Source organism: Myxocyprinus asiaticus, chromosome 22 (assembly GCF_019703515.2).
Source record: "Myxocyprinus asiaticus isolate MX2 ecotype Aquarium Trade chromosome 22, UBuf_Myxa_2, whole genome shotgun sequence".
Lineage (NCBI taxonomy): Eukaryota > Metazoa > Chordata > Actinopteri > Cypriniformes > Catostomidae > Myxocyprinus > Myxocyprinus asiaticus.
The window spans coordinates 18,126,303-18,138,950 of NC_059365.1; the positions used below are offsets into that span (position 1 = coordinate 18,126,303).

At 38.9% G+C, this 12,648-nt stretch overlaps 1 protein-coding gene across 1 annotated transcript in view; it reads right to left on the reverse strand.

Annotated features, from left to right (window-relative positions):
- Nucleotides 1-336: 336 nt before the first annotated feature.
- gpc4 (glypican 4) overlaps nucleotides 337-12,648 on the reverse strand; it is a 70,603-nt gene continuing 58,291 nt past the window's right edge. Inside the window, exons 3-9 of the mRNA XM_051650030.1 lie at nucleotides 9,430-9,827; nucleotides 6,594-6,759; nucleotides 5,437-5,567; nucleotides 4,828-4,974; nucleotides 4,575-4,699; nucleotides 3,843-4,015; nucleotides 337-3,413 (exon numbers count right to left, since the gene is read on the reverse strand). Coding sequence (XP_051505990.1) covers nucleotides 3,193-3,413; nucleotides 3,843-4,015; nucleotides 4,575-4,699; nucleotides 4,828-4,974; nucleotides 5,437-5,567; nucleotides 6,594-6,759; nucleotides 9,430-9,827 — 1,361 coding nt within the window. The 3' untranslated portion in view covers nucleotides 337-3,192. The remainder of the gene's footprint in view (nucleotides 3,414-3,842; nucleotides 4,016-4,574; nucleotides 4,700-4,827; nucleotides 4,975-5,436; nucleotides 5,568-6,593; nucleotides 6,760-9,429; nucleotides 9,828-12,648) is intronic.

A 12,648-nucleotide genomic window follows, 5' to 3' on the forward strand; every position in this document is an offset into this window, starting at 1 on the left:
AGTCTGCTTTGCCAAATGTAGATCACCCAAATATTCCATGCATATACATTTGTGTACTCTGCACAGGATACATATTTTATGCTGCAGAAACGGTAAGTATAGTAGTATGCTTTTATGAACATTGCCCATGTCTGAGGCATGTTTATTTCCTAGGTACTCACACAGAATGTAACACTAATACTACTATTAAATTAATGATATTTTATTTTTTTTTAAATCCCAATACAGACAGTTTTTTGAAAAAGTCTGACAAGAAAAGTTTAACAGTGCATCTTAAGTAATGGCCGTTAATCAATTGATGATGATTGTCTGAAGCCATGTTTTTATCTTTATTTTAAATATTTAATTAATGGCTGCTCCAAAGAGATTTTCAAAGCAATCATGTTATTTACACAGTAGTTAAACAGTGGTGGTAGAACAGAGCACAAATGACAACCCATTTAAATATCTGCAGTCTTTATTTCAACAAGACTAGGAAATGTTTAATATAACTTTCTCTTACATTTTTAGCATCTATCTGTTTGCTTTGCCTGTATTAAGCAGATACTCTGAATGGGTAAAATCCAATGAACATCTCTCAGAGACCACTAAAATGACTGCTCTTTATTTACAATTCTCTTCTTTCTTTAGTCTCTCTTACTCCTCATCGAAAGATGACTCCACTGATGTACAGGGATGCAGGCAAATGACAACTGCAATCAGTCCATCTGAAGTTCAGTATTCAGACTAAGATGACACTGTATCAGGAGAGCGATCCTCTGCAATCAAGTGTCCATGTCATCTTCAAATTGATTCGGAGTAGCTCAACATATACTAGTTAAGAACAAGATGCTTCCTTTTCTGGTCTTTACATCAAAAACATCTTAACATGTGACAGTGGGAAGCTTTGGATCATACAAAAAGATTGAAAACACATATTGCTTCCTATTTGTGGCACACAACACATTGGCCTGGAAAAACAAAACCAATTTGAGGTGTGGAGCATTACTGCCAAACAGAGATTGTCACCGTTTCAAGGCCCCTGACAAGTTTCTTTTCATGTCTTAGGACTGGCCACTCATCCATAGGCACACCCATTGGGATGAATTAATAACAATGAATAAATCAAATAGCATTTAGGCTAAAATGCATGTTGCAGATATGATTAAAACTCTCTTGCTGTGAGGTATCTGAATGCCAATTAAAAGTGCATGTGACATCAGGAACAATCAAGGACTTATGGCCAGCCCTGTCCTTGCATCAGCTTGTACAATTTGTACACACTCCCTTTACATAAATCTATAATGAAAAATAAAACTGCTTATGGTAGCTAGGTTTACAAAATCTACATATTACATAACATGAAATTTGAAGCCAATATAAAACCATCAGTTAAATTGTGAAATCATTAGAACGCGTTCACCTATAAATATTTTGAATACTGAAATTAAGATACCTAAGGAAGCATGTTTGCAAATTCATTTTAAAAAGAGATGTGATTAAATAACTTACTGTACAACAGTGAGTGGGGAATAGTTTTCTGAGCGGTGAGTGGAAAGCTTTGAGGGAGCGTTAGTATACTTTCCAGACATTTGAATGGGAACCCACATGCCACGTAGATTAAAAAAAGCATAAAACATATATAACAGTTGACTGGTGTTGGATTCGTACCATACACACTGTCTATTGCTGCATATGAGGAATGGTTTCAAATACCGTACCAATGCAGCATTAGACTAACTATCAGATGAAATCAGCCGGGAATGGGAAAAAAAATAATAAAAGAAAAAATAAACAAAAAGATAGAAATCCAAAAAGCCACCCACCCTTTAAAATCAGCACTGGTTGCCATTCGGGTCGAGTGAAATTTGTTGCAGTACCTATTATATAGTTTCATACCATTTATACCTTACAATAAACTTCTAGCAAATTAAACACCTCCACATAAAACCCTGTGTAAATTTCATCATTATTCGTTTCCACTATGACAGCTCACACTGAAGCCATCTGTAGTGTACACTCTTGTCCAGCTGGTCCTCCTATTAGTTCACAATACGTCTACACATAACATTGCAACTTTACTCAGGCCATAATGTCTACATCATGCAGGATGCATGTCTTCACATGTCTGTCCGCATGATGGACCATTGTTAGTTCTGCCTTCTTTGAGGAGGCCTTTTCATCAACGGCTCAACTTTCAGATCAAACAGACCTTACCAAACCAAAGCTCATTCCTTCATGACACACAATGCACACAGTTAAGTCATTAGTAAAGACTATATTCTCAAGTTATTTATTTGTTGAACCACTGAAATTATTTGGGATGCTATGAGAAGAGGCTGTGAAACTTGCTTGGAAATGAAGACATAAAAAAGAAATAAAAAAAATAAATAAAATAAAATAAAAATAAAACCTGCCAAATACAAATGATTTACTCCCTGACAAACTTTATCAAACCTATCAGCTGAACAACTGTTCCTGACCCGTGTCTAGGAGCCCGTGCCTCTATGATTTCATTCATTAGGCAGCACTGTTTGCACTTGATGTTCTTGTTTGCCAGCCCTTATTTGCAAATGAAAACTTTTCAGAATGTAAGGCATCATGTGGTTTTTCTCTACCTCAATAACATCCAAGAACTAATATACAGTATGATCAGCTAACTGAAGCATCCAAGCACACATACTCTCCACCCACACACTCAAAAAGTCTGTCTAAAAAGTCTGAATACTTCATACAGCTTTGCTTAAATCAGTTTAAACATGTTATATAGATTAATTATTTACCTTAGGAAAAGCGCTCAGATTCACACACAGATGATCTATACAAACACACATCCACTCACACAGTCTGACCTACTTTTAAACAAATGGCAGTTGCTCATTTAGAGCCTTGACCGAAAACAACAATCATGAGGAACAGTTGATTCTGAACACTACAAACACGGAGAAATAAAACCCTGCTAAAAGATTTAACAAAAAGGAAGTGTAATGCTGCGTGGAAACATATAGCTGTACATAAATGAAGTCCGTTCTTATAAAAACAAACAAAACAAAAAACACTGATGGGAAGTTATTTGAATATTAATAACTTGAGTGTCTTTCCCAGATGGCAGGCAGACAGTGATCTTGAAAGCAGTCTCTGTAAAGTCCTATGGCAGTTTTCTGCTCTTTTAATTTCGTGCAAACACTCATCCTCTTCATTGCTCGACTAGTCTTAGCTTGTGTGGGGGGTGAGCAAAGCCAGCAGGAGTGCTGCCACAACCAGTGCCAGGCTGCAGGGTGTCAACCGGGTACCACTAGAGGGTTGCCCATCATTTTGAGGCTTCTTGATTCGTGGTTTTACAGGTGTTGGTGTGGAGAAGTAGATGTCATTGTCTTTTTCGCAAGAGGGCGAGTCGCAGCCACTTCCACTTTCCTCTCCGCTGCCGGCATCCTCTGAAGAGCCAGGAAAACAAAGCTAATGTTAAGAGCATGTAAGTTGGTGATCTAGTTTACACCTGGTATTAACATCCATTTCGGCTGATCTAATTACATGTGGACAGTGCTAAATACAGGTGTAAATGAGGTCCAAAATGTTTTGTGACTGGATCGCTTCAAAAGAAAATAACCATGCATATTTGGAAAAGCCCATATTTGTATATACTGCACACACACACACACACACGCACAATCACAAGACTTCACAGAACTTCTTTGCCTGAAAAGTGAAAGTCACGTTTGCTGTGCGTTGGCGCTAAAGTGCGTAATTTCTGTGCCACTAGCGCCACCAAGCAGAATTGCAAAACATTTTTTCCCCACAACCTCTATTTAGAGTATTACACACAAACTACATAAAAGAAATATGAAGAAACTGTTGCCTCGTACCATTGACAAATGAGATGTCGGTGCCAGTGTAAGCCGCCTTCAGCCAGCTGGTCATTTCTCTCAAGACTGCAATCTGCCGCCGAATCACCATGTCTGGTTTGGTGATGTCAACTTCCACATCAGGATTAGAAATCTGATTGGCTAAGCCATTGCCCATGACAACAGATTCATACCTGCACATGAAAAATGAAAGGAAACATTGAGTGGACGGTCTGTGTTGGCAAAGTAGCAGGTTAGCTAGTCAAGTGAGGAACAGAATTAGGGGTGTGCAATATATCGGTTAAAATTACATACTGAAAGAAATGCATCCATCGACAGAAATGTTAAGTATCATCTATATCGCGGTTATGCAAAACGGCGCAGCATGGTACACAATGCATGTTCAAATAATCAATATCCATTACGTCATTAATTACGTTTGCATTGTTTGCACTAAAATTGCCTTTTTTTCTCATGGCAAACGTGAGAAAATAGTATTGTTAATAATTAGTTTTTAACTGATAAGAAAAAAAGTTTTTCAAATATGTGAAAGGTCTACCATTACTGTGGACATTAGTTTAAATTAAAAAAATTAACTCGCATTATAATTTATTGAGTCAGTTTTCCATAAAAATGTGTATATTGTGATTCATTTTTTAAACATTTTATCGACCAAAAGTTTCAAGAGTATCTTGATATAAATGTTTACTTACATTATTCATTCCTAAATGGAACGGAGGAATTGTATCTCACCTGCTTTTAGCTGTGCCATTCCAGCACTCCTCACCCGGGGCAACCCTATCTCCAACACACACAGTGTCTGGCAGGGTGGACCAAAACTTCTTGGCATGCTTCAGTTTCTTTTTGGCATCCGTCAACTAATATTATATAAAATAAGCATACAGAGTGTTACAGATGTTTCATTCCAATCTGGTAGAATCAAACAAAGATATATGTTTCTAAAGAAACAGTTAGGCAGGGGTATAAGTGGGCAATATGTGCTTACTAATCGGTCCAGGCTGGTGCCAGCTGCAGTGGTGGGTCTGGCTTCAGGGCTGTAGGGGCGGAATCGCCCAGGGAACCCCGAGTCTCTAGGAGAGCGCCGGGTGCGGAAGGCACTGTTGGGTTTGGGCTGCCCACAACCTTGGAACACCTGAAAAGCACAAATAGCTATAAATATACTGTATATTGACCATTCTACAGGGTTGCCTACTTATCAGGTAATAAAACACATTACACAGGGTTCCCACACTTTTTGACCAATGAATTTCCATGACCTTTCCAGTCATTTGGGATTACTGGATAAGGATTTTTTTAAATTAACTCAAATTCAGACCAATTCGCTAACGAATCATTGAGACCAATTTGTGAACCAGTTTGAACGATTCATTGAAAAGACCTGACTCAAAAGAATAATTCACTAATTAATCAGACACAACAATGGTTTCTGAGCAGGTTTTACTCTACACAAGAGCAATATCTAGCCAGTGAAATTTTGTAGAACAAAGCATAAGCAGACATGCAATTCTCAGGAATCAACATATCAGTGCACAGCACATTACAAACACAAATGTCATTTTGAAGAGAACTTAAAAACATACAAATAGTCACTGACCTTCTGCGAGACCTGTATGCTGTTCTCTTGCATGTTCATGATGGCATCAGAAATCTTCACGTCTATGGGATCCATGACTGATTCGAAGTTAAAGGGCCCCTCCAGTCTCTCAGCAAGACCAAACATGGCATCTAAAATCCAAAATCAATTCATTAATGAAGGAAAGCCCCTCAAAACAATACCACACTTTCAAATAAACTATGCATGGCGCTATAACATATCTCTGCCACAAGAGGCCAGCAAGACAGAGCTTATAAACAACTGCAGCCTGTTGTGCAAACAGCTTGTTAAAGAGTCAGAGGCCTGAACAAGGCACCCCAATTAAGGCTCCCCCCAAAGCTGACAGGCAGGGTGAGCAAAGCCAGTCCCAGAGTCCTGCGAGCCAGGAACAGTTTGTGAAAGCGCATGAGAATGTGTGACAGGACCCGAGACCAAGCGGCCTGTTGAGCCACAAGAGGCCAAAAACACTTCACGAAACACGCACAAGGGAAAAACAGAGCAGTTCCCCAGCGTTCACTTCTAATCTAACTCAGTTCCAATTCTGCTTTCAGCTGAGGTTTCATGTTCATGGTTTTGGCCTCTGAGCAAGTGAATAATCACAGAGGTAATTTGTTACAGAAAAATTGCAGCCATTTCAACGCGACCCATTTATTTTTAATCTGTACTTATTATGCTCTGTATATAACAGACTTGTGCTTAGTGTGGGAAATTAGTTCCATTACATCTAATAATGGGTTCAGTAATAAATCTATTATTTCAGCCATTTAAAACCCATAAAGACCACAGGCAACTAAAGTTGCCGAAAGCTCTACCACTCTTTTTACATCTGTATATATTTTTTGGGTGATTACAGATGAATTCAAAACAACTGCCATACAAGTAGACAACCTTAGGAAGAGATTTTGACAACTTGCTGGATAATGAGTCATGGTAGTGTTTAATTTATGCTGTCATTTCGGTGTTTACTCAGAAATAAACCTGGCAACTTTGGTGACCAATGAGCAAAAGCTCTTATCTCAATCATTGCATAGGATTCCATAGGAGTTTCAATACAGAGATCTGTGCAATATCTCTGCAGAGTATGTGAAAGATTGTACAAATAACTAAGACATCTCTAAGCACAAATCAAGGCAATAAAGGGTTAAAGACTCTCTTACCCAGAAAGTTATTCCATTCTGTGTCCAGGTCCGCCTGATTGGCAAGGCAGCCACGCATGACGTTGAGACAGTAGTTCTTACAGGGCTTCAGTGCCACCTGGCCAGTACAGTACGGGCAGTATAACATCTTCATAGCTGCTCGCACACAGCTTGGTGAAGCGTTCACCTGAGAAAGAGAGATTTAAATTAAATTAATTTACATTTTAAAATTAATTTTTTTAATTTACATTTTATTTACATTTTCAATTTAAATTGAAAAGTGAATTGAGAGAGAGACAAAGAGAGAAATGATGGTTACTGAACAGAGTCAGCAAAACAGAGACACCAGAGGAAAACATTAATGAGTCCGTAACCTAATTTATAAGGCTAATGTTACTGATAAAAGACTGAACAATGAGCTATTACTGATCCTGCCACCTTTTATAAGGTCAATGCTGAACTTCAATTGCTTATGCGAACTCACTACACACCAGTGTCAGAAATGAACATTTTTATAAATATACCTATCTCTCTATGAGGGCATTTTTGTCTAACTATATAAAAATACAGAGTTTGTTGTCTGTTTTAGTAAAATACTTTAATTGTATCAATTAACTGAAATACATTCTTAATCTGAAAAGCTATGGATGTTACTTGTAATACTGAATCAACATCAAATACAAAAGTAGCTGTAAATTATGTACAAGCTTTAACAATTTGGGCGGGTTATTGATCCAGATTTCCCGATTCGGATTCTAAATCAATTCATGTGTATATTTCAGTTATAATGTCCCTTTGCATACATATGAAAGAATTTCTCTCCCAGCTTATGCTGTTAATTATACAGGGGACCTTCTAACTAGTTGGGAAAATTAAGAACATTTTAATTTTACTAATTATATTTTATTAGTTTTTCATCATTTTTGTCACATTTGAGCTTTTTAAAAATGTACAAATCCATGTATTCAATCAATAAATATTACATTATATTGCATGTATTAGATTTTGTTACATGTTTATTGTTTAATTGCATAATTTGTAATATTTACGAGTACAGTGGTGGCCAAAAATTTTGGCACCCTTGGTAAATATGAGCAAAGAATGCTGTGGAAAAAAAAAAAAACCTGCATTGTTTATCCTTTTGATCTTTCATTAAAAATAATTTTTAAAAAAATCGAATCTTTAATTGAAGTAAAACAATAGAAAGAGGGGAAATATCTCATTATTAAATATTTTTCTCCAAAACACGTTGGCCACAATTTGGCACCCCTAGAAATTATTATGAGTAAAATATATCTGAAGTTTATTCCCATTCATATTTTAAATTTTTTAGTGCACCTGGGTGACTAGGAACATGAAATTGTTCAGCCATGTCTTCCTGTTATATACGAGTATAAATATGAGGTAGCACACAGGCCAAATTCCCTTAATCATTAATTACAGTGAGTTAGACTAAAGAATATAGTTCTGATGTGTGGCAAAAGGTTGTTGAGCTTCACAAAATGGGAAGTGGCTATAAGAAAATAGCCAAAGCATTGAAAATGCCCATTTCCACAATCAGGGCAATAATTAACAAGTTCCAATCAACTGGAGATCGGCCTGGAAAAGGATGTGTCTATATTGGCTCCACACACAGTGAGGAGGATGGTTCAACTGGCCAAAGAATCTCCAAGGATCACAGCTGGAGAATGGCAGAAATTAGTTGGGTCTTGGGGTCAGAAAGTCTCAAAAAAAAAAAAAAAAAAAAAAAAAAAAAAAATCAGACATCACCTACATCACCATAAGTTGTTTGGGAGGGTTTCAAGAAAAAAAGGATCTGCTCTCATCCAACAACAAACTCAAGAGTCTTCAATTTGCCAGACACTACTGGAACTTCAAATGCGACCGGGTTCTATGGTCAGATGAAACCAAAAAAAGACCTTTTTGGCAGCAAACTCCAGAGATGGGTTTGGTGCACACAGAGATGAAGGTGCTGGATCTTTAATGTTGTGGGGCTGTTTTTCTGCCACTCTATAAAATACCAACTGATAAAAAATCTGAACCTGGCTGCCTCTGCCAAAAAGCTTACAATGGGCCCTGGTTGGATCTTCCAGCAGGACACTCATCAAAACCAACACAAAAATGGTTCACTGACCACAAAATCAAGGTCATGCCATGACCATCCCAGTTCCTTCACCTGAACCCCATAGAAAATTTGTGGGGTAAACTGAAGAGGAGAGTCCACCAACATGGACCTCTGAATTTGAAGGATCTGTAGAGATTCTGTATGGAGGAAAGGTCTCAGATCCCTTGGCAGGTGTTCTCCAACCTCATTAGGCATTATAAGAGAAGACTCAGGGCTGTTATCTTGGCAAAGGGAGGTTGCAAAAAGTATTGAATAAAACAGTGCCAATAATCATGGCCAATGCGTTTTGGAGAAAAATATATTTATTTAATAATGAGATATTTCCCGTTTCAATTGATTTACTTCAATTAAAAGTTCGATTTTTGTGATTTCTATGCCACCACGAGGACTTAGAGCACATTGGGAATTGGGCATTCCAAATAAAAAAAATTACAACCCACTGTGGATTACTTTTTGTCCCAATTATCTGGGGTATTTTTGTCAATTTGTAGCATTCTTGTCCCAGGCCCTGGTTAACTTCTGACCCAGCTACAGACTGAGAAGCCTTGACCTTTTGATCTTTGAATGCTGGTAGAAAAGCTCATATGGGTTTAAACAGGTGTCTACCTTCACATACTGATAAACCCCACTGAAAGCTTGTACTTTTGGTCTGTGTTGTCCCTGATCTGGCTCAAAGCACCAAGCTAACTTAACCTCTCATTTCAACCCCACAAATACCCCGAAGCCTCTCACCGTGGACACTTTGCCCACAACCTCAGGCATGAGCGCCAGGCCGCGGGTGAACGTGCGGACCGCGATGAAGGAGCGGGTCAGCTGCAGGCGGAGTTTGCGCGGAACATCGCCGAAGGGCTTGAGCTGCTCCATGTGCCTGCTGACGCACTCCATGTATGATTCAGTAAACTCGTACTGAACGTTGACCAATCGGAACATGCGCTCCAGAAGCTCTGCCCAGAATTCTGCCAGCATGTCGTCCAGGTTGACGGCGCTGCTCCCGTGGGAATAGTAGCGGCGTAGCTCGTGGAAGAAATGCTTGAATAGCTCCGCGTTCTTCACGTACATCAAGCCATAAGTCCGCACAAACATGTCGTGTAGGGATTTCTCAGCATTGTTCAACAGCTCTCTAAAGAACTCTGTGAGAAGGAACAATAATGAGTTGGTTAGTTTTAAATAGTTGTAAGCTTTTTTGCAAGTAATTCAGATTTCTTTACTACCAACATTTTCATTGTCCACATCAGAAAAAAAAAAATAAATAAATAAATGAAGAACAAAATTGTTGAGCCCAGATAGGTGCTATAGGTTGGGCAAGTGAGCATGGTAAGTGAGTTATCTGCTGGTGTGAATGTGGAAGAAATATGTTCTGCTTGATTTTAGAAAAGAGATTAGCAATGTGATTATTTGAACAACATTTCCAGTAAGTTCATATGTAAAATAATTAGCAAAAGAGTATTTTTGGCAGGCCCTCATTTTTCAAGTAATCTCTTACAAATAAGACATAAGATGTCTCTATATCTTATCTATAAAAGAATGCATACTAACTGGCCATGAATATAACATATGACTTTGAGTACATTCCGAACATGGAACATAGTATGCACGCCTAAAAAAAAAAAAAACTAAAAACACATGGACTGTCAATTTTAACATGTTAAAAGTTATTTTTTATTAACACTGGAACTTAAGATAGCAGTACGTCCATTACTTTGTCATTGCAATGACACTCAAGAATGAGCAATTTAATGCTCCACAGAGCCCTCTGCCTAACTTGCTCTTTCTGACTGGTAAACCAACCAGAACTGCCAGGGAGGCCAGAAAAGCCCACGGTTATTATCTAAACAGATTAATGCATATTCCATTTATCTCAACACAAGTTTTTTTTTCACTTTACATTCCAGGAAAATAACTTTTGTGTTTAAAGAGAAAGAGCTTTGAGCACAGAAAGCATCAAGAGAAAGAGAGTTGGCAAAAAAGGATGAAGGGCAGCTTGCTTTTTAAATAGGTAACATCTTGCCCATTGAGACGGTTGAGGCTGACCGCTATCAATGGCATTTTCCTGTTGTCACATTCCATTTGCTTTTCTTTCTTCTCTGCGCCATCCTTCAGAAGCCTTTTCAATAGGATTACTGAATAATGTCAACCTGTACACCCCCCCCCCCCGAAAACCCTCTCTCGTGGGCTCTCTCCTGCTTTCAGTTCATCAGCGCCTTCAGAAGGCTCTCTTCATTGAAGACAGGGAACAATGACCTACTTCATCCTGTGGAATGTCAGCCCCCCCCTCCCTCCCAGCCTCCCCAAATAATCTAGCCCCTCTCTCCCATGAAACTCTCTCCCTGGCCGGCAAACCATACTTTCTTAATCTGAACAAAATGAGAATTCCAAAGAAATGTTTCACCTCTCTCCCGCGCTCACACACGCTCTACATAAAACGCGCCATTTGTTTTTCACCTTTGTATCACCTTTCTCCTCTCACAAAAACCCTCCTGCCCCACAACACAGATGTCCTGTGCATAATGAGTGAGACATTGAAGTGTTAAGTGGCCATGAATGTGAAAGCGGCATCTGATGCTCTCGTAAAATAGCTTTCACTACCATAGGCTTCATCAACACAAACAAGACACCTCAGGTTTATAAGCAAACAAAACACACAAACGGAGTCACTGTACTGCTGTAAATTTTACCTCAAGCAAACACTCAAGCTCTGCTCCAAATGCTAGTAAGCTACCTAAGTACCATCTGCCTAAATAGGCTGCTGCCTTTTAAGGTAGCATGCTAATATCACAATTCCAGTTAACTGAACTTTTAAGCAGCTTGGAAAATTCCAGAAAATTATGTCAAGCCTTTAGACAATTAGCTTCTGATAGGAGGCATACCTTTGGATGTATTTTAAGGTCTACTTTCAAACTCAGTGCCTCTTTGCTTGACATCATATGAAAATCAAAAAAAAATCTGCCAAGACCTCAGAAAAAACAATTGTGGACCTCCACAAGTCTGCTTCATCCTTGGGAGCAATTTCCAAATGCCTGAAGGTACCACGTTCATCTGTACAAACAATAGTACGCAAGTATAAACACCATGGGACCATTCAGCCATCATACCGCTCAGGATGAAGATGCATTCTGTCTCTTAGATATGAACGTAGTTTGGTGCGAAATGTGCAAATCAATCCCAGAACAACAGCAAAGGTCCTTGTGAAAATGCTGGAGGAAACAGGTAGACGAGTATCTATATCCATAGTAAAACGAGTCCTATATCAACATAAACTGAAAGGCTGCTCAGCAAGGAAGAAGCCACTGCTCCAAAACTGCCATAAAAAGCTAGACTACAGTATGCAAGTGCACATGGGGACAAAGATCTTACTTTTTGGAGAAATGTCCTCTGGTCTAATGAAACAAAAATTGAACTGTTTGGCAATAATGACCATCGTTATGTTTGGAGGAAATAGGGTGAGGCTTGCAAGCCGAAGAACACCATCCCATGGGGGTGGCAGCATCATGTTGTGGGGATGCTTTGAGGGACGGGTGCACTTCACAAAACAGATGGCAGCATGAGGAAGGAAAATTATGTGGATATATTGAAGCAAAATCTCAAAACATCAGCCAGGAAGTTAAAGCTCGGTCGCAAATGGGTCTTCCAAATGGACAATGACCCCAAGCATACCTCCAAAGTTGTGGCAAAATGGCTTAAGGACAATAAAGTCAAGGTATTGGAGTGGCCATCTCAAAGCCCTGACCTCAATCCCATAGAAAATTTGAGGGCAGAACTGAAAAGGCGTGTGCGAGCAAGGAGGCCAACAAACCTGACTCGGTTACACCAGTTCTATCTGGAGGAATGGGCCAAAATTCCAGCAACTTATTGTGAGAAGCTTGTGAAAGGCTACCCAAAATGTTTGACCCAAGTTAAACAATTTAAAGGCAATGCAAACAAATACTAACAAAGTGTATATAAACTTCTGAT